Source organism: Puntigrus tetrazona, chromosome 19, assembly GCF_018831695.1.
Source record: "Puntigrus tetrazona isolate hp1 chromosome 19, ASM1883169v1, whole genome shotgun sequence".
NCBI classification, from domain to species: Eukaryota; Metazoa; Chordata; class Actinopteri; order Cypriniformes; family Cyprinidae; genus Puntigrus; species Puntigrus tetrazona.
In genome coordinates, this window is record NC_056717.1 from 17289556 (window position 1) to 17316696 (window position 27141).

Consider the following 27141-nt stretch of genomic DNA (forward strand, 5'->3'; position numbering starts at 1 on the left):
TGAGTTTCGGGCCGTGAAGAAACGGTCAGTGCATCCGCCAACGCGGAGTAAGCGGTTAGCTTCTTTGGCCGAGACGGACTGGACTTTAGCACAGTTAATAATGACAAATAACAGCGTTTGACTATCAGGGGATATATCTAAAGAGCAAGTCGTTACATATAGGCGATTTAATCATCTTTTTCGCCGAAGCGAAACTATTATTTCCTTGCGTCCTGCACCAGTTGGAGTTAGCATTAGCAGCTAACAACCATCCGAAGCAAAGCGTTTATTTTCCTTCTGCACGACATTTACGTGTCTCGGAAAACTTTATATGCTGGTGTTGCATTTTAAAACGTCTGTATTTTTATAGTCCGTCCCTTTAAAAGTGCGTGTGAACGAGGAAGCTATTTATAAGCGAAAGAGCGTGTTAACTGAAGTTTCTGCTTCAGATCAAAACACCAGGATGTCTGATTTTGACGAATTTGAGCGACAGCTTTCTGAAAACAAACAAGGTGAGTATAAATATTCATTAATGACTGCCCTGGACAGTTATCACTTGCATACCATCGTAATAAATAAAAATGGTGTCTGTTGCCAGTATAAATACTCACAGAGTGATGTTTACGGTAATGAAAATCATTCGGCATTTGAAGTATATTCTTGTCTTATTCTTAACATATAAAGAAAACAGATTTTAAAAGCTGTGAATATGATTAAACCTTTGTGTGTTGGTAATTGTTAATATTTACTGACCGCGTAGGCTGCTACCTTTTTAAATTATGCCGTTTTTTTGGTATATAAAGGTTTCAGCAACTGCTTATTTATAAAAAAAGTTTTATGTTGTGTTCATTAGTCACATTTTTTTTAAACATACATTTATAATACGTTCTGAGGGCGTTTTGTACGTGAAACCTCAGCTCACGTGACTTGTGATAACTTCTAGAAATTACAAGCCTTAACTTTTTGTCTCGCATGAGTTTGTAACTTTACTGTTGTCCGATCGCCTGTCATTAGTAACACATTTTGCATTCTGTTTGTAGGATTTATAAGACTTATACAATAAGTTGCAATGACTTCCTCTTTCCCTCCAGTTCGCAGCATTTTTTCTGTTGTTTTCCCGATTATTATAATAAACCGGCTTTGAAACAGTCTGTATTGTGTAAAGTCACATATAAGTGATTTAACCTCTCTCATTCTCTTCTACGCAGGTGACAGTCTAAACGGTCATGGTGGGTATCCCAGAATGAGGTGCAGAAAATCATGCACATGCTGTCTTCTTCCTTTCCATCTAATCTTCCTTTTTTTTCCTCCAGATACTCACTGTGAAAAGCTGCATAATCTCTCTCTCTCTCTCTATCTTATTTAATTCTGCAACTGGATTGGGCTGCTGCTTCTTTTCCTTTTCCTTTCCTCACTCCTGTTTGCTTCAGGAACCATGTCGAGACCTTAAGTCTCATGTTTTGCGTGTCTGTCTTCATTCTGTCTCAGAGCGGGACAAAGAGAACCGCCACCGGCGACGCAGTCCGTCACGGAGCCGCAGTCGAGAGAGGAAAAGGAGAAGCAGAGAGAGGAGAAGCAGGGAACGCCGCAGCGACAGCAAGGACCGCCGCCATAGACGCAGGTTAGAGCCGATGTCATGTTTTAAAAGGATGGTCCAGCACAGAGTGAGAGCTTTACGCTTGTTGAAGTGCATATTTAAACGTCGTATTTTTTTTGCACTTTATTAAAGCCTTGCAAGCAGAATAAAATCTCATTGTTCTAATAGATGCTGTTATTACAATATGAGTCACTTGATGCTCTGAATGTAAAACTGAAGTAGTTCACAGTATTTAAGAATAAGGCAAGTTGAATCATTAGTCCAGCTCTTAAACCTTCTCCCTTATGTTTATGTATGTGGTTTAAGCTACTGCAAAGTAGCTACATGTCAAACCCTGTTCTTAAATGTCATTTCAGTGATCATACTCAGAATCATCCCCAAGAAAATGTCAGGTAATATTGCAGATGGGCTGGCCCTGTTTTGCCATTTATTATTTTTTCTTTTACGTTTGACAAATTCAAGATCAATTACTACTCTGTTTAATCTAAAGAAATGGTTTACCCCAAAATTAATATTGCTTTTAAGACATGTATGACAAGATACAGATGAGTTTGTTTCCTCATCAAAACAGATTTTGAAAAAAAGTGTTAGATTTCCTTGCTTTGCAGTGAATGGGTGCCGTCAGAATGAGAGTTCAGACAGCTGAATAAAAATATAATCCATGCAACTCCAGTCCATCAGTTATCGTTCCGTGAAATAAAACATTGAGTCCTATTTCTAATAATGCTTTAAAAATGTTTTCTTGTCTGAATTAGAAGAGAAAAATCAAGTGCTGTTTATAAACAGAAATAGTCCAAAACAAATATGTTGGTGGATTTTTGCATTTATATGGGCTGTATTTTGGTTAGACTTAATAATGGATTTGTTTCTTATAAACATGCAGCTTTTTGCAAAAGTTAAAAGTCAAACAGCTGATTAAAAAAAAAAAAAAGACCTCACAGTAATTCACATGTAAATCCTTGTAAATGATTGTGAGGTTTTTATCAGCTGTTTGGACTCTTATATTGACGGCATCACTGCAAAGGATCTATTGGTGAGTGATTCGATGCAGAATTTCCCAAAATCTGTTCCAAAGAAGAAACGGACTCATTTAGTTTTTGGATGGCCCAGCGCAGTGGTTTTCAAACTTATTCCTGGGGACCCACAGCTCTGCATATTTTGCATGTCTGCCTAGATTACACACCTGATTTTGATCATTAGCTTATTAGGAAAGAGCTCCATGAACTCAAAATAGTGTGTCAGATAAGGGAGACATGCAAAATGTGTAGAGCTGTGGGTCCCAAGGAACGGGATTGAAAAGCACTGGCCTAGGGAGTGAGTACATTTAAGGACCTTTTAATTTGTTTCTTCTCTGTGTGTGGTATTGTTATGTTAGGTATACACTTTTTTACTCAGTACTAATTGTAACGATTGAAGGTTATTACTATGCATTGTATTTGTTTTTTGTTTTTTTGTGTGTGTTTTAGATTTGTCTACTTTTCACTAGGATTTAGGCATAATATAATAAAACTTAATCCTCCTCATACTATTAAACATTTATATCGCAGTTGCATTAAGCATTTATATAGCATACAATTGAATTCACTTTAATTACGTTACTTTTTCTCTCTGCCTTTCTGTAAATCAGCCGTTCTCCTCACCGGGAGAAAAAGAAGATAAAAATTAAGAAGTATTGGGATGTACCACCCCCTGGTTTTGAACACATTACACCCATGCAGTATAAGGCAATGCAAGGTAAGGGGCAGTTGCAGTGATGCACAGAAATGTTTTATTTCTTAGCAGGATTTTTAAATTCACAATTTCTATAATCATGCTATATATTATTTTCAGAAAATATTAGTTTGTTTTTAACCTACCTGTACATTACCCACACAAAATGTATCATTAAGATAAAAGACTCTTGTATAATTGTTATTGATTTTGTTATTGTTATTTTATTATATGTATGTATTTGTTTATTTTCTATTTATGTCATATAAATGTTTTCTCTTGCCATGATTATAGCCACTAATGCTTTTGGTTCAGTTTTTTTTTTTTTTTTTTAAAGAAGGTCTCATTGATGTATTGTTGTTAATGCCGTTATTTTCTGTCTCTCCCTCAGCTGCTGGTCAGATCCCCGCTACGGCTTTGCTGCCCACCATGACGCCAGACGGCCTGGCAGTAACGCCGACCCCGGTACCCGTAGTGGGCAGTCAGATGACTCGCCAGGCTCGCAGACTTTACGTTGGCAACATCCCATTTGGCATCACAGAGGTGTTAAATGAACACTATTTACATACTAGAATTACTCTGCGGGGCTTTGGAGAACAGATCCACATAGAGAACACTGGCACGGTTAAATATATTACGTAGAAGCATAATATTGCATTATAATATTGTTTTTACTTTTAGATTGCACTTGCCATTATTCACTGCTCACTTAAACGCAATCCTAAAACCACTTCTAATTTAATAACACTGTTAAATGAACGGCTAAGAAAATCTTATTTAATCTATTCTATACACAACTTTTATAAATGAATAGTAAACACTTTAAAATAAAGAGTTTGTTTTACTCTGTAATTGTTTACTACATTCAATTAAATATCTGTATATTAGTATTGGTGCAACACTATTAATGTCCTTGCGTTATGTAACAAACTCCAAGCTTTTTCTAAAGCTCACTTAGAATTCTTTTTCATCAGGAATCTATGATGGACTTCTTCAATGCCCAGATGAGACTCGGCGGTCTGACTCAGGCCCCAGGAAACCCTGTCCTCGCCGTCCAGATTAACCAGGACAAGAATTTTGCTTTCCTTGAGGTGAGAGATGCCTATATTCCCCGACACAGGCTTTTATTTCTAATAAATAGGTTTCTAATAAATAGCTGGGTTCCTTACAATTTTCCTCCCATCAACTCTTAAGTTCCGATCAGTGGATGAGACCACGCAGGCCATGGCTTTTGATGGCATCATCTTCCAGGGGCAGAGCTTAAAGATTCGTCGACCGCACGACTATCAGCCATTACCCGGCATGAGCGAGAACCCCAGCGTATACGTACCAGGTACATAGATTTTACCTTTCCCTCTTTACTCATTTTCATTTAATTACATAAAGCTTCAGAATACATTTGATTTGCATTTGCAGGTTAATTCATTTTATTTAAACTTAAACCGGTTATTTCTGTTCTTTTGATTTTTAACCCCTCTCGTTTTGGTCTTTCAGTCTATTATTTTCTTCTGCCAGTCAGTTGTCTGTTAATGGCTGTTCTTCATCTGCTCCACAGGTGTGGTGTCCACTGTTGTACCAGACTCTATTCACAAGCTTTTCATTGGTGGTTTGCCAAACTATCTCAATGATGACCAGGTTGGTTACAAAAGGTTTCTACTAGAAAGTCTATATATCAGACATACTGTATCAGAGCAAAATGTATTAAGCCTTTTTAGATAAAGAGTCTAATATACCATGAAACAGTTATTATTTTTGGTTTAAAGAAAAATAGAATCTTTAAATCTATAATTAAATCTAAACCAGTGTTTTTTTAACCATGGGAACCAAGCCACATTAGGGGCTTTATGACTTGAGTGGGCCTCAAGATGCTTTAAAATAAGATAAACAGAAAAATAAGCACCAGTGGTTAATTTTTTTTAAAAGGCCCCTAACTATTTGTGTGAAAATGTTGTTGACACAAAAATCCTTTACTAATGTTTTTACTAAACTTTTTTTTTCTGTTGTTTTTTTTCTTGCTTATATTAGGTGTGGTATAGTAATTTGAATTTATTTCTTTATGTCCTCAGGTTAAAGAGTTGTTAACCTCATTTGGACCTCTCAAAGCCTTTAATTTGGTTAAGGACAGCGCTACCGGCCTCTCAAAGGGCTACGCTTTCTGTGAATATGTGGATGTTAACATCAATGATCAGGTGATTTTCCACGGTATCCATGGATTTTAACATCCTTTCGTCCAATTTAACGAAAGTTAATCTCTTAATTTTTTTCCCCCCCAGGCTATTGCAGGACTGAATGGTATGCAGTTAGCAGATAAGAAGCTGCTGGTTCAGAGGGCAAGTGTAGGAGCCAAGAATGCCACACTGGTGAGCAACTTTAAATAATGCATTCAAAATACAACCGTTTTAATTTCTTAATATACTGCTCAAATAATATTATAATATTATGCTCACTAAGGCCACATATATTTGATTGAAAATACAGTAAAAGAAAGAGGGAAAATTATCACTACAGTTTAAAATTAAATTTTAAATAAAATTAATATTATTATAATGTATTTTAATTTCAGCTACCATTACTTTTCAGTTGTCGCTATCTAATTATCTTTCAGAAATCATTAATATGCTGATTTACTGCATAAGAAACATTTATTATCAATGATGAAAACTGAAATATTATATACACACCCACACACCTTTTGGTGAATAAAAATTATTTCCTTACTAAAAAAAATACTGACCCAATACATTTGAATGGCCATTTCAAAGCAAAAAGTCTTTAATAGGTTGCACGTCCTAGGAGAAACTTTGTTTCATTATTTTAAATGAGATAAATTGTTACTCAAGCTGTCCTTTTGTTTTTTTTCCTTTCACTAACGTTTTGTAGACAAGTATAAATGAGACTCCAGTGACGTTGCAAGTGCCGGGTCTGATGACGAACCCAATGGTGCAAATGGGTGGTGTTCCCACCGAGGTCCTGTGCCTGATGAACATGGTGGCTCCAGAGGAGCTCCTGGACGATGAAGAGTATGAGGAGATAGTGGAGGATGTCAGGGACGAGTGCTCCAAATACGGCCAGGTCAAGAGCATAGAGATCCCTAGGCCTGTCGATGGCCTTGAGATCCCTGGGACCGGCAAGGTAAGCTTCACCAGACCAGCTCAAGGATGGATGGTGGCCATGGACTTGGTCAAACTCTGTGGTTCCTCAGTCCTTGCATAGGTGCTGATTAGAGCACTTTGACTTTAAACCCTCCAGCAATGAACACATGGTAGCGCTGCACAAACATATAACAATCCATCTCACGATCTGTTTTATTTTTCCAGATTTTTGTGGAGTTCACTTCTGTTTTCGACTCCCAGAAAGCCATGCAGGCCTTAACGGGGAGAAAGTTCGCCAACAGGGTGGTGGTGACCAAGTATTGCGATCCAGATGCTTACCACCGCCGAGACTTCTGGTAGAGGAGAAGAGCAAGAAAAATAAGATGGAGGAATAGCAGCTTTGTGATAACTCATAAAAAGAGAGAGAAATTGAGGCAGAGATGACAAAAGGGGGAACATTTTTTTTTGTACTCTTAAAAAAAGAAAAAAGAAAAAGGAAAAAAAAAAGCCAAAAGATGAATGTTCAGTTTTTTTTTTTTCTGGCTGAGATGATTTGTGAGCAATTACGGGAGGGCTTTTGCTTTCATTTGTATTTTAAGAACATTAGCAGGAAATTCTGTTATACTGATTATACTTATTCTGTTAATAAAAATGACTATTTTTTAATTGTATACTGAAACAAATGATGTAAAATTGTGACCATCAGAGAAGACGAAAAAACTATTGATACCCAACCTAAAGTTCATATTAGCCAGGTAATTCAAATCAAAACAACGTATTTCGGTCTCTTACCTTGATTTTATCTCTTTTTATTTCTCATTTGAATATCCTACTGTGACAGGAAGTCATTCGTCTTCTCTGTTGGCCAACTCACAACGTTTCCCTCCCATTTTGTAGCTTTTTGCAGTTCATATCTCCAGGTATTAGATTGTCCCAGTTTTTGTCAGGTTTTGTTCTTAAACTTAGTCACTTCCATACATATCACCAACCCATTAGACGGTGATGGCATTTGTCCAGTGTGGCACCTTTTCTGTATGCGTGATGTTTTTTTTTTTGTTTGTTTGTTTTTTTTCTCTCAGTATAATAGGCCACTTTTGATAATAAAACTCTTGGAAGTATGATCAGCTGTGAATCTGGTTGTCATTGATTTGTGAGGCGACGCATGCTACTCTGTTAAGAAGCAATATGTAACATTTTTGGCCGGTCACATGACCAATTTCTAAACTGAATCTATATTTTCTTCATCTTTGGATCTGAATATAGGTATTTATTCCCTCTGCACATCATCTTTGAAGTATGTTCATGCTGCTTATTGCTTCTTACATAGTACAGCACTATCAGACCTGTATATCTGCCGATTTACTAAAATAGAAGCGTTTAGTGAATGCTAAAACCTGAAATCAGTAAATGGAAAAATACACTCATGTACCACAAGTGTCTATAATCAATGACAGATTTTCGAATGTTTCTCATTTAAGGACTGTTTAGTGTTACCTTTTTCAAGACCACAGACGTTTATTTGCTTGTGGAGGTCGTGATTGCTCTATCATAGTTTTTTTTTTTAGCTTGTTAGAGGGCATCCGATTGAACTGGGCTGTGTTGAGATGCCGTGGATGGACTGTGGTAGTTGTGTTGAACTGGTTTTATGAAGTCTTTTGTAATTCTGAACCAAAGTTTATCAGTTCTTTCTCCCTCTCTTTCTCTGTGTAAAGTGGAAAGGTTTATCACTGCCGTGCAGCAACATGCTGCAGATACTTTTATTCTTACTAGCGTGTTATGATTGAAGACGGTTTTTATGTTGTGCATTTAATTCTACTCTTATCATGTGGTTTCAGCATCAAGGAGTGTTAACAAGCGTGTTTGGTAGAAATGAAATTAATAGGCCTATTGTGTGTTTTTATGTCAGCTTGGACAATTGTTCATAGTGTGTTATGTCTGTTTCCGTCTCAATCTCTCTGTTCATTGAATACATTTGGTAATGTCTTGATTTTCTCATGCAAACAGTAGTAAAAAGCTTTTACAATCAACAGTCTTTTAATGGAACGGTTTTTTTAAAGCATTTAAAAATCATCTTATTTGATAAAGCTGCTCATATTTTGCAAGTGATTTTAAGATCTAGTCCAAAAAGCAGTGCATACGTCATCAGCAAATGAAAGAATGGGTTAACATTTGGAATTGGCTTAATATTTTGTATCTACGTTTTAATAATTGTTATTTTTACTGCTTGATTTTCACTTTTAGTAGTTTTAATACATCAAATTATTTTGATGTTGTTGGTTTTTCATCTAGCATTTACATTTTCCTTTTGCTTTAACAATAACAATGTTGCAGATTTGAAATTCAGGTTGATATTGGGTGTCAGAGGAATCTGGTGTGTTATGTTACAGTAAAGAGATAAAGGTAAATATATATTTGCATTTATTAAAGCAGATCTGATGTACTATGGAGTTTACATTTTTTCACTTTTGTTGACTTTATTGATAGTAGTCACTGCTAACTGAGCAGCACCTACAAATGAAGACTTGTGTTCAGAAATTATTTTTCAGGTTTCTACAGTCTCATCAGCTTTTATGTTGCTTAATACACCATCCGTTTTCCAAGCATGCTGGTTGACTAGCATCACTACACTGATTGTGAACAGCATCTTTGAAAGAGTGCTTTGAAGCTACGCTTTCTGTCGCCAAAAGCTTAATATATTCGTGCAGTACTACTTAATAGATCACGTAGTAAGTCGGAAAATTTCAAGACATCCCGGTACACCTTTAACCTCTTCGTATACACCAACCATCACTCGCTATGCACGGAAGCTGTCAAGCGCCGCGAGTTGATCGACAGCTCGTTTTATCCAATAAGAGAAAAGCGACGATCGCGGGTATCCAATGGCGTTTTAGTGGGCGGGGCCACAAGGCTCCAGCGCACCAGCGGAGGAGGTGTTCCTGGCGGCCATCTTTGATGCGAGAAGTGATTGTTTGGCGAATAGAAATAATAGGAAATAAAAATATAGCGTGAAAAGTTGGGGAATTGTGGCGGAACTGAAGGGGTTTTTAAAAGGAAGAGTGAAACTCAGGAAAATCAGGTAAAACATCCTCGCAGCGCTGGAGCGTCACTCCAATTACGTGCTGCTTTTTTTCTTTTCCTTTCCAATTTGTATCCCAGCCAAAAAAAAAAGCTCGAGCCGGTCGCGTTCACTACAGGCTCGCGAGCTGCTTGCTGGAACGGAGCTTTCTAACTCCTCCGAAGTGTTAATATTATCGCGTCGGCGTCTCAGCGCGTAGAAAAAGTAGAGTGCGTGTAAATTAAGTTGGGTGAGAAGATACAAAAGAAGCCGCATGCAAGGAAAGACAGTGGCAGTCTTTGGTTTCATATTCCTGTAATATTATTTAGCAAGATTCAGATTGCTCTAAACGAGATGCTATCGGCAGGACTGCGAGATCTGTGTTTTGAGCCTCACTTTAAACTGTTAACGCATCTGATGGAGGCTCAGCTCTCGAACTGCCAGCTGTTGTGTTTGCACGCGCTACATTGTTGCGAGAACTCAATGGATGCGCGCGACGGTGTGTGTCAGAGGATTTTTTGATTGACATGCAGCTGTCATCCAGACTGTTTATATTTTATATAACGATCAGAACGGTGGTGAATGGATAGCCTTTTCTGATGCGTTATTGGCGTCCGGCGTCAGTCGCACACGCACTAACTAGTCATTATGGAAGCGCATGGATGCATGAAATCACTTCTTTCTTCATTATGGCAAATGAGGCTGATGCGTCTTGCTCAGTGTACTTATAAATCTGTTTCATAAAATAGTTATATATATAAATCTGAATGCATTGTTTTGCAGCTGTTGTAATTTAATTTGGCATTCGTTGTCATTGTCTAATTGGTCTTATGGCTTTTAAACTTGTTTGCATCGCATGTTCTCACTGACCAGGAGCAGATATATTGGTATTTTGTCAACAACCAAATCCATTTCTGCATGCACTGTAACTTGTCTTAGCTTTGACAGTGCGCTCCTAGAGAAATCTGTCTGCGATAGTCCTTTAAAAAGACCTAAAGGGGCTTTTTAATCGATTATAAATGCAGGCTTTAAAGTATTGTTCTTGCTGTCACGTGCCTTTACATCAAAAGCTTGTTTATGTGCTGAAGAAACATAGGTGACAACCTTCATTAAAAGGTCTTCAGATCTCTACATCATAATTAATTGTTAAAGAAATCTTTTTTCCAAAAATTAAAATGTGCTCAACTCCCAAAATAAAATCTGTACAATTTAGCATTACATAATTTGCTCACTAACAGATCTTCTTCATTGAATGGCTGCCCTCAGAAACGAGACTGTAAACAGATGATAAAAGTATCACAATACAGCAAAAAATACATAGAGCAAAAACCTGAGTGTTTGTAATAAATTTGTGATTAAGATGTTTTTACTTGAAACTGTTGCTTCTGGTTAAAATAGGGAGTTCTCTATATATAATATTACTTTGAATTTGAATTATTATTTATAAGTTATTTGGACTACCGTAATGTATTTAACAGCTGTTTAGACTCTCATTCTGATGGCACCCATTTACTGCGGAGGATCTTTTGGAACACTGCATTTCTTAAAATCTTTCCTGATAAGGAAACAAACTCATCTACATCTTAGCTAGCACGAGGGAGAGTACGTTTTCAGCAAAGGATAGGTTTTCAGCGAACTGCTAATTTAACAAGCAAGTCTTGTATGCCCGCTGCTTGTGTTGAGCAACGCTCTTGAACTTTCTGAATCTAATAAACATGGATAACATGTATGCATCAGTGCAAGTCTATGTGGGATGTGCAAAGGACAGATTAATGCATTCGCTAAATTTAGACCGCGATAGCGCATCTTTATGTTTCACACTGGCGTGCATCTCAACACGTACTTTAAGCATGAAAATATACGTTTGACTAGACGCCTCTGTCTGCACATGATTGGTATACGATGCTGAGAAATATTATTTATTACTATATTTGATGGTTTGAGTGGAGATGTTTAAAGACAAATTGTAAAATTGTGCACAGCTCTCCTGTATAATAAGGGTTGGTCTCATGTAGATAACCAGGACTGGATCATTGCCCTTTGCGTTGGTGGTATTTTCCGTAAAAATTCATAACATGTGTAGCAGATTTGCATAGAATGCTTTTTGGATTGTGTAGGTGAAAAGGTGTGTGTGTGTGTAAGCTATTCAGTGGATTCATTGTTTACGTTATTACGCCGGAAAAAGAGTATAGTTCCTAGTCATATCAGACTAGAAAGCGTTTCGTTTTCCGTCAGGCTTAGTAAACAATGTATCTACAGAAGAGTCAGGCTTTAAACAGGAAAGATAGCGAAACACTTTTTAAACGACATGCTTCTGGTCTAATTAGATTCAATGATCTGTGCTAAGCTATGCTAAAAGTGCTATCACCGGACTCTGAGATCAGATGAAAAGATTAAAAAACAGTCTAGGGGGGAGTAGGAGAATTTTTTTAACCAATGCCGTGAAGTTTTTTATTTCTAATGGCAGGTTAAAACAAATTTTAGTTGCTCTGCATATGTGAATAAGTCTTCAGCAGAGCTTATTGACAAATTAAGTGCGCCACTTGGTCCAGTTTTAAAGCTAGTCCCAGAATTACCAAATAAAAAGAGTATTTGCATTTTTATATTCATGACAAACCTGTCTAAACGGTCCCTGCACAAATCACGAGCCATTTTGTATGTCTGTAATGATGTCATTGCGTCATTATAATAATTACGCTAATAGTTCAGGGGAAAAAACATGTAATTATAAAATAGACCATCAGTCTGAGAGGCCCGTGTTCTTTTTTTGGATGTATTGCATTGAAGGACATTATAATGAAAGTCTTGTATCTTGCAAATCCACATTATTTCTGTTTTCATGTTAAGAACAACATTGGTTCACATTTTATCTTCTATATTTGTCAGTAGAAGACGGCATGAAGAAAACATCATAGTCAAGAATCATGGCTGATAAAAGAAAACTTCAAGGTATGATAACAGGGGCATTTATTTCTGGGCCATATCTGTTTAATGCATGATATCTCAATTCAGCTTGGTTTGAGGAGAATGCTACATGAGCAGCTTAAATTATTCAGCGCTATCTGCTGTTTCAAAGCACGCTTGCATGTGTGTCTCTGACGATTACGGCCTGGTCTCACCTCGTCCCATCATGTACCTAAGGTTCGCTTCTCTCTCCTCAGGTGAAATAGACAGATGTTTGAAAAAAGTTGCAGAAGGGGTAGAGCAGTTTGAGGACATTTGGAAAAAGGTAAGGAATCTAATGTTAATTAAAATTGGGTGTAATTAATTTTTTTTAAGAATAGTGTTATAATATGTCAAATTCAAAAGACAAAATGATGAAAAATATTAAGCAGCATAACTAATTAAACACTGATAACAATGTTTCTTGAGCACTAAATCAGAATGATTTCTGAAGGATCATGCTGACTAAGAATACTGGAGTAATGGCTCCAGAAAATTCAGCTTTGCATCACAGGAATAAATTATTTTGTATAACTTTTTAATAATATTTAGAATTTAAATATTGTAACATTTTTACTCCTACATACTCATACTTGCTTAAAATCCTAGCCCAAACCTTTGAACGGTAGTGTGAAATTGTCAAATATACAGCAATAATGCTATGCTTGCATTAAAAATGACTCTGTTGCCACCTTTTAACTTTTGCACTGTGTGACAAAGCTAACAGCTAAATCACACACCAAAGCAGATTTGCAAAGTAATACGCACCCACAGCAACAACCCTGCTCAGCAGTTACATTACACCACAACAAAACACAAAAAAGTCCCTCTCCCATGATGAGCAAATGTAGTCAATGAAGACGATAAGACATTTTTGAATGTGTACTACTTTTAAGACAGGCTGCCTAATTTATTGTACCTCTTTCTCATTTATATTTGCTCTGATCCATATGGATGTGATTGTATTTATCTTTTTCTTGCTGAAAATCTGGGCAGTAGTTCAGAGATAAATAGACCTGAACCTCTGTTGTGATTTTAAAAAAAAAAGAAAGAAAAAAAACTTGATGTCTTAGGAAATTGCAGTATGTGCACAATAAACCTTCTTCATGAAGCATATTTGTTCATTAGGTTTTCATTTAAATACAGTAAAAACTAATATTGTAAATATTATTGTAATTTAAAATATATAATGTAATGTAATTTTTTTTCCAATATTAAAATGTCATTTAATACATGTGATGGCAAAGCTGAATTATCAGCAGACATTATTTCAGTCTTGCTGATAGGGTGCTTAATGCTTTTGTGTGAACAGAAAGTTCAAAAGAACACTGATTTAAAATAGCAATAATGATATAACAGCTTTTCCTCTTACGCATCAGTTTAATGCATCCCTGCTGAGTAAAGTTATTTCTTTTTTTTGTTTGTTTAAATCATACTAACCTCAGACTTGTTCAGTAGTTCTGAATGGTAGTGTAAAAAAAAAAAAAAGCAATTTGACAATTTTATATATGCCATACATTGGACCATGTAACACATAAATTGTGATTTATTTATTTATTCAAAATTTTTCCAGCTCCACAATGCAGCCAACGCCAACCAAAAAGAGAAATATGAATCTGACCTCAAGAAAGAGATTAAAAAACTACAGGTGAGAATTTTCTCTTGATCACAAGCTGAATGCGCCGTAGGCTGTAGGTGAACCAAGTTTTTCTTTAACTTATAAGACAATGTCCTTTTTCACTGTTCAAGGTGTGTTTTTCTTTATTTGCAACTTTGAGGGCAAGCGCTACCCACGCCGAGGGTCATGTATGCGCGTGTCCACTGTGCTTGGCGGCACAGGATGAGTTTGGCACGCTTGATTTCAGGCGTCCGGCTCAATTTTCTTTCATTCTTTGTTTCTACATGCTCTTTCTGTTTCTGCCTGCATTCGTTCTGCAGCGTCTCCGTGACCAGATTAAGACATGGGTCGCCTCCAATGAGATCAAAGACAAAAGGCAGCTAGTAGAGAATCGCAAACTCATTGAGACGGTGAGTAGATGTCTGTTTTAATCTAACAAAAACACCCTTATACTAATAAATAATGGCAGATTTGTTATGCTCTAAATATGTGCATTAGCAAAGTGACTTTTGAGATGTAAACTTTGAAATGTTTTTGTCATTTTCTTAGGTTTATACGTAGGTCACTGTAAGATTAAGATAATGTATGCCTAATAAATATTAAATCTAAATAAATCTGTATGATGCAATTTCCCCCCCACACACAGCAAATGGAGCGGTTTAAGATTGTGGAACGGGAAACCAAAACAAAAGCATACTCTAAAGAAGGACTCGGCCTCGCTCTGAAAGTCGATCCTGCGCAGAAAGAGAAAGAAGAGGTTGGCCAGTGGCTAGCGGTAAGAGCGCAAGCATGAAGCACTCTGATTAAAGTCACTGTGAATTGTTCCAAATCCATTTGACTTCTGAAAATGGAGAAAAGTAGGATCAGCCTTAATTTTTTACCCATTTCTTTTCTTTGGACTGATGCACACACTGATAAATCATTCACAGTAAGACAAGAAATGTGCATTAAGAAAGCGAATAGGATTTTTTAATTTAATGTTGACTGTCATTCTAGGAAGATGTTGTCTTGATTCAATACGATAAAACATTAGGCTCATTTTAGGTGCCAAATGCCTTGTTTTTAATGTAGATGATAGTGGGCGGCTTCTGTCAGGGGAGGAGTGAAAAAAGAGCAGCTGAACTCCCACTTCTTATAGTGGTCCAGGAATACAAGCAAAGGAAATATCATAATCGCAGTCTTTGTTGCCAGTTAAAGTGGATGCATTTGACATTGCTTTTAGATGGAGATTGATACCACGACCAAGTGATCCAATGTATCTGTGTTTAATTATGCTAAATCTGCTTCTTTTCTGTTCATTTCTGGTTTAAGACATTAAGTTCTGAACTATGGCACAAAATTTTGGTGAAACCAATGTGAATCTGTTGCTGAAACGACATGGAGAAATCAGCTTTAAGCAAAATTCCAAATTGCATGGATTTCTGTTGAAACCGCTTTATTTTGCCCATGAAAGTTTGTCAGCCAGCGGCAAATGTTAGCGCACAGTGTCATTCTCCATCTTTGTTGGCGAAAGACACACTCATCTAGACTGTTGCTCTCTCCGCATCATTTTCTGATGTCATCTACTTCTGCTTTGTACCTCGGTTCTCCTAGAACACGATAGACACGTTGAACATGCAAGTGGACCAGTTTGAAAGCGAGGTTGAATCGCTTTCTGTGCAGACCAAGAAGAAGAAAGGAGACAAAGAGGTAAGTTACATTTACTCCAACCTTCTTTGTTCTCGTCCTTTTCATCTTTTACAGTGCAAATGTTTGATGTGGGATAGTCTAGCCTAACAGTTAAAGATCTGGGTTGGAAACTAAGTGGTTGGTTCAGCGTTTGGTGACTCACGAATGAGCCTTTTTGTCTTCTTAAACAAGGCGCTTATGAGGTGATTGGCCTTTTGTAAAAGTACAAGATAAGTGATAAATTAATTGGTGATTATTTATGCTAAGTATGCATTTTTTTTGGTCACATTTTAATTCTTAAAAAAAGGTAATATGGTATCAGTTGGTAATACTGTGGTATTTACTGATTTTCATATTTAATCTACTGTAGTATATAGCATGTACTTTATTATTTTGGTGTTTACCACAGAAAATGATGGGATTACTATGGTACACACCAAAAAAAGTTTTGCCATGTCAGTACTTGCACTAGTTCTGTTGACATGACTGCTTGTTCACATTGGTAGGCCATTAGTAAGATATTTTTCTCATGCTGTGCCCTCAGAAGCAGGATCGGATCGAGGAACTGAAACGAATGATTGAGAGGCACCGGTATCACATCCGCATGCTGGAAACCATCCTTAGAATGCTGGACAATGACTCAGTACAAGTGGATGCCATCCGCAAGATTAAAGATGACGTCGAGTACTACCTTGATTCCTCTCAGGATCCTGACTTTGAGGAGAATGAGTTTCTCTATGATGACCTTGATTTAGAGGACATGCGTAAGTACTATCAGAACTGCACATATCAGAATTCTGTTGTATTTTGTTGTCAATCATTAATCTTTTTTGGTTTGGTTTTGTAGCCCAGCCACTAGTTGCCACATCTCCAGGTCACACAGAGGATGAGATCTTCCAGCACTCCAGCTCCACACCGACCTCCACAACGTCGTCATCTCCCATACCTCCCTCTCCAGCTACTTGCACTACGGTGAGCATCAGCATTTAGCAGCAGACCAAAAGTTTAATCAACATTATCAGAATTTTGGATATTATATCAGTTATCGGTTAAAGGATTAAATTTGATTTAATTTGTCAAATGTAATTTTTAGCAAATCTAAAAATTAATATAAGATTTTCTTACTACACTTTTGAATGCTGAGATGTCTTAATGAACTCATAGCATTTAAAAAATGTTGCTTAAAAATGTATTTTTATTAATAATTATTGGTCAGTTAATCTTTAAAAACAAATATTTATTTAATAGTCTTATTAAATAATTTATTATTTTAAACATTACATTGATTTATATAATTGAAAAATTATCTTAAAATAACAAAATATAATTACGTTCTGAGCTGATTTGTTCATTTTTTATTTATTAACTGTTTTTTTTCTTAGTGTTTTCTTTTTACAGGTAAATAATTATGGACTTATCAGTGTGGAGTTTTTTTTCTCTTTAGAGCAATATAACTTCACTTTTTAAACCTATTTACCAGCAAGCTTATTTGTCCAATCAAAGTTTATGAAAAGTAATTGTGAAAATGTATCCCGAATCTCACCATATTTCCTAAAAATAAGGCACATTAGGTATAGGAACCTGATTTGTTTAAGCACAGTGACATTTAAAAGGAAAAAAACCACTAAAACACATTTTACATGAATTATTCTGTAGATGCGTTTGGTTTACAAAAATACAACCGAGTAATTAGTTTTGATTTTTCTTTTGTTTTATGTCATGTTCTCTTCATTTCTGCTTATGAGAATTCGGAAGATGATAAGAAAAGAGGTCGTTCAACAGACAGTGAAATCAGCCAGGTGAGAAAAGAAACCCCATGTCACTTATAATATAATACTTTTGAACTGACACCAAGCTCAAAAAATCCTGTCATTTTGTTGCAGTCACCTATCAAGAATGGAAATCCATCTTCGTCTCTATCCTCCTCTTCCTCATTGTCATCCTCGTCCTCGGGAGCCTCTTCAAACTCTTTGATCTCCATGGCGACTGTCGCCAGCAGCATTAGCTCGGCATCAGGGAGCAGCAGCCTTTTAGGCAGCATGGGTGGCCCCCTTCAGAACTCTGGCAGCTACAGTTCAGCAACCCAGCAACAAACACAGCAATCCCAACAGCAGCACCAGCCCAAAAACTTAGTCTCCTCTCTCTCCAATGCCATCTCGGCCTCCTCCAGCAACTGTACCTTACTCCCGACATCCACCTCCACGTCACCGCCCAACACCAGCACACCGGGCCCACTGACACCCAGCTCGCAGAGCCAACCTCCACTGGGAATGGGCCTTTCCTCCAGTCTGGGCCTTGGGAAGGTGACGTCTGTGACTAGTGGCACAAATCATATTCCCGGTCTGGTTCTTTCAGGGATGCCGGCATCCTTGAGCAACATAACTGGGTTTTTGAGCGGATCCACTCCGGCACCTTATGCACAAGCGGCTGCCGCAGGTTGCGTAGGCAGCGGGCTGTCAGCGTCGATTGGAACGAATATTAGCAGTACAAACTCCAGTGGAGTCGTAACCTCAGTGGGGACTAACGGAAGTCTAGGCTCCACAAGCCTCTTGAGCTCAGGGACTGGTGTTCTGGGTCTTGGGTCCACACAGTCTGTTGTGGAGCCTCTACCTTTGGTGGCTCCCAGCTCTGTGGGAGGCACACTGACCTCAGGGAGCAACGTGGGAGTTATTGGAAGCAACGGAGGAACCTCTGGGACAGGAAGTGCAGTGGGAAGCGCCGTGCTACCACGGCCACCCAGTGGGCCGAAACAAAACGGCGGTACAAGTGAGTGCAGAATAGCTGTCTAATCAGGAAAAAATTTGTAAACAGGGTTTCTGCAGGTCTTAGAAAATGCACATTTTTTTAAAGTTAAGAGTTTAAAAAGGTCTTAAATGGCATTGAATGTTGGATGCATTGCAAAAAAATGAATTACTTGCTTAGTATATTTTTGTCTTGTTTTTGAGTACAAGTAACATCTTTAAATCAAGATTTTTACTAGAGGTAAAAAATATGTAGGACATCTTTTTATTTTTTTTTAAGAAGATAAAATTGAGTTTTTAAAAAAAGGACAAATATTTTCAGTGGGGTAGGAAAAATGTTAAAAGGGTCTTTAAAACGTTTTCTGTTTGAATTAAGCATTTCTTACTCTAATCAGAAACTCAAAATGCATAAAGAAATGACGGAAATCTCTTAGGTGTTTCTAATTCAGGTCAATTTGTTCTCTTAATATAATTGTCTATAATGAGCTTTAGTCCTCTTTTTTTTTTTTCCCTCTAATCTTTATTTGAAAGGCTTTTTTTAAGTCTTAAATTTCTTATAAAACCTATAGAAACCCTGAATAAGACGCTAAAATATTTATTTGTTTACATTTTTACTTTAATTTTCCTGCATCTTTCAGGTTATAGTGCTGTGGTAGCAGACAGCACGTCAGACTCCGCCCTCACCAGTGCCAGTCAATCACAGAATAGCCAATCCTCATCTCTAAATTCCTCAACAAATCAGCCGTGAGTACTTCTCGCTTACACTTTAGCAACCACCAAGACCAACCTGTTAAAAGGTTTTGTGAGGTTGTCTTCTGTAGAGCTGAAATAATTGAATTCTTCAAAATTCACACAAATTTTCCTGTTTATTGTTGTGAAGCTGCTTTAAAACAATCTTATTGAGGAAAGATCTGAATTGCAAATTAGTTTTATTTCTCATTTACCTGGTTTTCTAAATGCTCTTCTCCCTCCTGTGAAAACAGTAAGGACAGTGGGTCCAGCCTTCTAGGGTCAATAACACTGCCGCCCAGCTCACCCTCACCGTCGTACAGTGAGAGTAAAGCAGGCGGTGGCAGCCTGCTGAATGGCCCGCACTCATACACACAGGCTGCCGACACCATCAAGGTCAGTCACATAATGTTTGGACGTACACACTCAGCACATTGTCTGTCATTACATAGCACTACACCTGTTTGATGAGTGGGTGAGCATCTCCACATTCCTGTTGCCCAGTAGTGCCCTGTAAATTGTGTGATTTGGCCAAACTGAGATTAGACGGGAACAGGCAGAGAAATGAACACATTAATTATTAGGACACCACCTTAATGCAAGCTTAGATGAAATAAAGTAGGTGAAAAGCAGTTCGGGTTGTTAGTTGTGTAACGACACAAATACTACTTTTTAAAAATGTGGGGGTTTTGAAAGAAACTGAAGCTGCGATTTAAATTGATCAAAATTGACAGTTAAGATGAAAGAAATTCTTTATTAAATTCAGCTTTGCCATCAATGAATATAGATTGTAAAAAAACTTTTCACAATATTTTTGTGCGTGTGGGGCATAAGAGACTTTAAAGATTTTTTTTTAAGTATATAATGTGCATAAATTCATACAGTATTCTATAAATTTATCACATTTATATATATATATATATATATATATATATATAAAAATATTTGTGTGTGTGTATGCACATACCTATGTATATAACAAAATCTCATCAAGGTATATTTATATACTGTGTGTGTATATATTAATATTTATATATTTCAGCTGTGGCGGGTAACACGGCCACTCCCACTAGCCACTCTGACGGGTTGAATTTTATATACGGTAATAGAACTCAACATTAATGCTTGTCTGAGACAAGTACATTTATTTTTGAAGGCACAAAAGAAGAGAATTTTATTTGCCTGACCTGACTAATCTGATTAAAACATCTAACTGGTTTGATGGTTCTGATTTTGAGTACATAAATGCCGATTAATAAGATAACAAGTAACAACAAGGTAACGCCAATGAGGTTCACACAGCTTGTCTATGTGAGTGAATATTGTGGAGAAATGGGGAAAAAAACGCAACTGCACACAGAAGAAAAATAAAGATGTAAGACAGTCACTGATTCAGTGGTCCATTCATAAGGAGATTATTTATTTATTTATTTATGTATATGTGTATATATACATACATACACGCACTATTTTGCCAAAAGTATTTGCTCACCCATCCAAATAATCTGAATCAGGTGTATAAAATCAAACACCCAGGCATGCAGACTGTTTTTACAAAAGTGTGAAAGAATGGGTCGTTCTCAGGAGCTCAGTGAATTCTAGTGTGAAACTGTGATAGGATGCCATCTGTGCAACAAATCCAGTCGTGAAATTTCCCCGGTCCTAAATATTCCACAATTAACTGTCAGCTGCATCATAAGAACTTGAAAGCATTTGGGAAAGACAGCAACTCAGCTACGAAGTGGTAGGCCACGTAAACTGATGGAGCGGGGTCAGCGGATTCTGAGGTAACCAACTTTCTGCAGAGTCAATTGCAACATACGTGCAAACTTCATGTGGCCTTTAGATTAGCTCAAGAACAGTGCGCAGAGACCTTCATGGAACGGCTGAGCAGCTCCATCCAAGCCATATATCACCAATGCAAAGCATCGGATGCAGTAGTGTAAAGCATGCCGCTACTGGACTCTAGAGCAGTGTGGATGCATTCTCTACAATGACGAATCGCACTTCTCCATCTGCTAATCTGATGGACGAGTCTGGGTTTGACGGTTCCCAGGAGAATGCTACTTGTCTCACTGCATTGTGCCAAGTGTTAAGTTTGTGGAGGGGGGATTGTGGTGTAGGGTTGTTTTTCAAGAGCTGGGCTTGGCCCCTTTGTTCCAGTGAAAGGAACTCTGAATGCTTCAGCATACCAAGACATTTTGGACGATTCCATGCTTCCAACTTTGTGGTAAGAGTTTGGAGCTGGCCCCTTTCCTCTTCCAAATTGACACTGCACCAGTGCACAAAGCAAGGCCCATAAAGACATGACAGAGTATGGTGTGGATGAACTTGACTGGCCTGCACAGAGTCCTGACCTCAACCTGATAAAACACCTTTGGGATGAATTAGAGCGGAGACTGAAAGCCAGGCCTCACAAATTTGTGTGACCTCACAAATGCGCTTCTGGAAGAATGGTAATAAATTCTCATAAACACCTTCTGGACAGCCTTCCCAGAAGAGTTGAAGCTGTTATAGCTGCAAAGGGTGGATCGACGCCATATTGAACCCCATTGTTTTAGGAATGTTATGTCACTTAAGTTCATATGTAAGTCAAGGCAGGTGAGCGAATACTTTTGGCACACACACACACACACACACACACACACGTATACATATATATATCTCCACAACCTTTCAATTTCAATGCAAGCGACTATGTCTTGGTTTTCATTAGGCATTCTTGTAAAATCCATTTTAAAAATCTGTATATGCCAGTGTGTTATTCATTTTATGATTTGCCTTTGTTGTCACTATAAAGCTGCCTTGTTTCCCTGCATAATCGTTTCTTGGAAGCGATTATGCATAGTAACTGTTCATCATACCTAATTATTTGCCCATGGCACTATTTTAGGAACATGCTAGAGCAACTTTTAATTGACCATTGTTTCAAAGTGCGTTTTTTTTGTTTGTTTTTGTGTTCCATTCTCTCCAGCCTCAGGAGCCTCTGAGCTCTTTAAAGTCGATGGCAGAGAGGGTTGCCCAGGGCTCAGGGTTAGAAGGGGAGCTGTCTGCACTACATATCTCAAATGGTATGTATCAGCAAGTACTCATTACTCTTATCTTGCACTGTGTTCTATTGTTTGGCTGGATTCTTTCTTTCATCCTCTTTTAGATATATTCCCCAGTTCCACGGCCCCTTCAGGCACTCCTGCAGCTCCTCAGTCTGCTCTGTCGGAAGTGAGCATCCCCCCATCGCTGGGCGTGTGTCCACTGGGCCCCGTCCCCCTCTCCAAAGAGCAACTCTACCAGCAAGCCATGCAGGAGTCCGCCTGGACGCACATGCCTCACCCGTCCGACTCGGAGAGGATCAGGTGAGCGCACACACAAACACAGTTCCTTAGCGTTCACTGATTCTGACAGGTGACTAGTCACATGCCTTCAAGTCTGGGAGATTCCTGGAAACTTAACTTACTTTACAATATGACCATGTTTTTCATTAGTTTGCCATCATTTTTAATATGAGTATAAGTATAATGCATTGTTACTGTTTTGGGGCATTGCAGAATAAGGAGTATTTGTGTTGTTTTTCAGAATTTTTGAAAAATGTTTGCTATTTAGTTAACTATAATAATCAAAATTAAAGTAAATCAATAATAACATTACAATCTACCAGTTTACTTGATAATATTCTATGGAAACCTTATTGCACAAACATTTTATAATATCTGCTCTCATAAAACAGACACTGGAATTAATAAATGTAAATTAATTTTCAACTTTTCTTTTTATTAAATGTAACTGTATCAAAATTACATATATTAAAAAAAAAAATGTTCCCACTTGTCACTTCAGCGGCTCATTGAGTTATTTCATTGTTTTAAAAGAGGTACATTTAATTTGTTTACACATTATATTAATTTTATTTATCAGTGTATTTTTATTTTTTGCATGTATTTCGGGGTTCATAAAATGTATTTAAAATTTAATGAATGAATGTAGTATTTCTTTTTTGTTTTATGTATTAAAATCTGAGACATTTTTGAAATTTATGTTTTTGAATTACCTAGTTTAAAATGCATTGGTACTTCATATTAAAACCACACTAACCTCTTTCAGATTATCAGGGTCATTTGGCTTCTTTTGAATGTTCTCGTCGATCATTTTTTTAAATTGTTTCCTCTCTTTTGGACACACAGGCAGTACCTGATGAGGAACCCCTGCCCAACACTGCCTTTTCACCACCAGGTGCCACCTCCTCACTCCGACACTGTGGAGTTCTACCAGAGACTGTCTACAGAGACCCTCTTCTTCATCTTTTACTACTTAGAGGTGTGTGTGTGTGTGTGTGTGTGTGTGTGTGTGTGTGTGTGTGTGTGTGTGTGTGTGTGTGTGTGTGTGTGTGTGTGTGTGTGTGTGTGTGTGTGTGTGTGTGTGTGTGTGCTCGCGCGCGCGCTTCTTTACAGTTAACGCCCCCAGTGGAGCCCCAGTAATTACAAACGGGTTGTTTTGTTCTTCAGTAAGCACATATGGTATTTGATTGATAGATAGTAGTAATATTGATCTTAGAGTGTGATTTCAGGATTACTGCCTGTTTTTTTTGTTATTGGCGCATTGCTGGTGAATGACAATTGCATTATACTCCTTAGGGTACAAAAGCGCAGTATCTAGCAGCCAAGGCCTTGAAAAAACAATCATGGAGATTCCATACCAAGTACATGATGTGGTTCCAGAGGCACGAGGAGCCCAAGACCATCACAGATGAGTTTGAGCAAGTGAGTCACGCTATTACGACCCGAAGCTTGGGACCGCAATGGCCCGTTATATTTTGGCCAAGAAAATGTGCCTGACCACAATATGTGGAGTGTGCCACTACTAAGTTTCTGAAAGATCATGTGACACTGCGGCTGAAAAATCACTTTTGCAATCACTGCAATAAATAATATTTTAAAATATTGTAAACGGCAATGATATTTTACAGTATTACTGTTTTTATTATATTTTTGGTGGTGAGATTACCAAATTTTACCAAACCAAAAGTTACCAAACTCAAAACCGATCCCAAACTGTTGAACAGTAGTTTATATGTGAGTAAAACTTAATAATTAATAACTTAACATTTCTGAATGATTAATTTCAATTATTATTTTTGTCTTTCTACAGGGGACATATATTTACTTTGACTATGAGAAATGGGGCCAGAGAAAAAAGGAAGGATTTACATTTGAGTACAGGTACCTTGAAGACCGGGACCTCCAGTGACGGATGGTCAACTAGAATGGAGGACTACTGTCGACATTCCGGACTGAATCAACACACATGTACACTCTCTTTCATTCATCAGGGAGGAGACCCAGATGCACGTGCGAGGCTGTTTTATGTCTCGCTGGTGCATAATGCATCTGGAGCCCCTCCCACTCTTTAATATTATCCTCACCCACCAGCCACTCCCTTTGTGACTCCGCCCTCTCATTCAATCAGACTTAACCCCAATAAATCAACCCTTTTCTGGAGCATTTTTGCGCCAAAAAAGAAATCTGAGTGTTGTCAAATAAAACATTCAACCTGTCAGCAAGATTACAAATACAAATCAGTGTGGATGAATTATTTATCCTATATTTCTGCTATAATATTTACGACTTAAAGCCAACTAATCCAGATTCTCTGCGCTACAGTTGTGTTATTCAGAAAATATTTTGTTTAAAGTAAACATAAGCGGTTTAATTCTTGTGCACAATGATTTTCTTATACCTGTCCGCCAAAGCTGCTGTTTTCTTCCCAAGCTTGTTAGCTCTAATCAAAGCACAGGTTTTGACGCAGATGTGCTTGCAAGTACGCGTCCCAAACTCTAACATTGACGTTCATAATGGTGCTTAACATTGTGGCACCGAAATAAATGCAAGCACACTATTTTTGTTTATAGGTAACAGACAACAGGAAACCAAGTACACGTCACTCAACTTGTGACTCTCATGAGAAAAAAAAAGTTGTTGTTTTTTTAAGACTCAGAAAGGGAATTAATGAATGTTCATTTATTAGGGTAAATGCACATTTCCATCTGTCATTTTTTTTAAAGTGTTGAGAGCTCCAGGTAGACTTGCATGTCTTTCAGATTTCACTAAAACTTCACCATTTAATTTCAAAGTGGCACTCATAAATTTTCCAGGAATCTGTTCCCCTTATATGTTTGTGCTGTATAGATTAACGTCCAACGAAATAATTTTAATAAGAAAAAAATGCTGTAGAGGTGAATTAAGCCAGTCATGAAATTTCTTTACAGTTCAGCAAGAACGGGGCGTTTAAATATCCATTCTTACAAAATGTCCACGCACACAACCTTGTTTTTATCTTAACCTTTATCTTTCCTGATGAGCGTGTGAAAGAGAGCAGAAATATGAATTATATATATATATATATATATATATATATATATATATATATATATATGAATATATATAAAAAAATTTTTTTCCTAACTGGAAAAGTGTTGTACAGAACATTTGTTCTCCTTCTGTTGACCCCTTCCTTCCCCCTTCCTTTTAAACGGCATGGAAAATCACACTTGCAAAGTGGACTGGACTAAAAAAAAAAAAACTAGCAAATAAAGCATTGCAAAGAGAGTAAAGACTGTAAAATATAAATAAAAGAACTACTTTTCAAAAAGAGGGCATGTGGGTTTTTCATAATCTCTGAGCATGTGTTTTGAATTACATTGCTCTCGTGAGACTCTCTCCAGTAACATAATTTATTGACTGCCTTGTGAAGAAATTGATTATCATTTTAATTTAGTCCCATTATGATTCAGTTAGTTCCGGTCCTCGAGTATCGCTCAGAGAGCGCTGATATACAGTACAACAGCTCTGGGACTTTTCGCAGTTCATATCCTTCTGCTTGTATTTGTTTGCAGGGTAGAAGCAGAGCGAGGGGCAGGTGTTGAAAGTCAGAGCATCTGTGTTTTCTCTTGCTTTATGATCGCTTATGGTTTCTCACTAGGAAGGAAATGGAGCTGAAGCAGCGGCAGAGAAGAAATCTGTCATTCCGCATCACTCACAGATACTCTGTTTTAGACTGCCTTTCAGTCTGTGCTTTGTGCTCAGTGATGGCCAATGCTTAAATCTTTGGCTCATTAAGAATATATATATATATATATATATATATATATATATATATATATATATATATATATATATATATATATATATATATATATATATATATATATATATATATATATATATGACTGCTACAGTATTTCACAGTATTATTGTTTGCTGTGTTTCTGACCAAATATATGCAACCTTGGTGAGCATAAAAGCCCATCCCAAAATTTTTGGAGTTACACACTTTTTCATATACAGTTGCCCTCCTAAAAAATTAGAGACTTGTATGATTGTTGCACTATTAGTAAACAAAATTTCAAACCAAATGACTTAATTTTCTCAGAACTAACTTGGATTTCCTGGCTACATAGATTTTTTTTTTTTTGTTCTCTTTTGTGAGAGTACTCATTGTGTAAAAGATGTATTTCAGGCAAGTACACAAAATACACCGACGACATATTGACGCTTGGCAAAACCTCTTGGTAGAAACAAATCATTTTTTTCTTTGGTGTTAAAGCGCTTTTAACAAAATACCATCCTTGAACTTGCCCCACACCTGATCCCGTTTTTCACATTTTTTCATCCGTTCACGCATGTGTGAGCGTGTGATTCCGTGTTTTTGTGTCTGCTTATTTTTGTGTGTGGCTCTGTGACGCATTTGGTTTGGGCCAGCGGCTGCAGGAGTGTTTGAGTCATCTGGCTGTGTGTGAGAGCACGTTTGTGTGTGTTTACATGTGTGTGCGAAGGCTACGAGCACTTCTGGCAGGTTCACTACCATGAAGATCCCACAGCGACAAGACTGACCCCACCATTGCCTCCGGCAACACAGGGAGTCATGTCATGCCCCAAATACAAACATTCGCTCTCACGTCACTGCAGATTGGAATGCTCATACCCCAATGTCCTAGAGTGTGTTGCCTTCAGACTGTT

At 37.5% G+C, this 27141-nt stretch overlaps 2 protein-coding genes across 5 annotated transcripts; both read left to right on the forward strand.

The window, feature by feature from the left end:
- The first annotated feature begins 5 nt into the window (after positions 1–5).
- On the forward strand, positions 6–7499 carry u2af2b (U2 small nuclear RNA auxiliary factor 2b). 3 transcript variants are annotated; one of them, XM_043217753.1, is made up of 13 exons: positions 8–491; positions 1188–1208; positions 1468–1600; positions 1933–1968; positions 3204–3310; positions 3678–3829; positions 4261–4377; positions 4481–4619; positions 4842–4921; positions 5353–5475; positions 5560–5646; positions 6167–6418; positions 6604–7499. In XM_043217753.1, exons 1-13 carry the CDS (start codon positions 443–445, stop codon positions 6736–6738), a joined length of 1431 nt encoding a protein of 476 aa, XP_043073688.1. In that variant the 5' UTR covers positions 8–442; the 3' UTR covers positions 6739–7499. The 3 variants fall into 3 exon arrangements, with proteins under 3 accessions (XP_043073689.1, XP_043073690.1, XP_043073688.1); XM_043217755.1 differs by lacking the exon at positions 1933–1968 and having other exon boundaries at positions 7–491; XM_043217754.1 differs by lacking the exons at positions 1188–1208; positions 1933–1968 and having other exon boundaries at positions 6–491.
- Positions 7500–9296: 1797 nt separating this feature from the next.
- On the forward strand, positions 9297–25774 carry cnot3b (CCR4-NOT transcription complex, subunit 3b). Of its 2 annotated transcripts, none has more exons than XM_043218255.1 (18): positions 9297–9454; positions 12320–12382; positions 12595–12662; positions 13950–14024; positions 14315–14404; positions 14641–14769; positions 15588–15683; positions 16207–16426; positions 16510–16634; positions 17408–17461; positions 17546–18428; positions 19042–19147; positions 19387–19528; positions 22107–22203; positions 22287–22485; positions 23311–23443; positions 23761–23886; positions 24275–25774. In XM_043218255.1, exons 2-18 carry the CDS (start codon positions 12358–12360, stop codon positions 24371–24373), a joined length of 2667 nt encoding a protein of 888 aa, XP_043074190.1. In that variant the 5' UTR covers positions 9297–9454; positions 12320–12357; the 3' UTR covers positions 24374–25774. The 2 variants fall into 2 exon arrangements, with proteins under 2 accessions (XP_043074190.1, XP_043074192.1); XM_043218257.1 differs by having other exon boundaries at positions 9299–9454; positions 12323–12382.
- The last annotated feature ends 1367 nt before the right edge of the window (positions 25775–27141 follow it).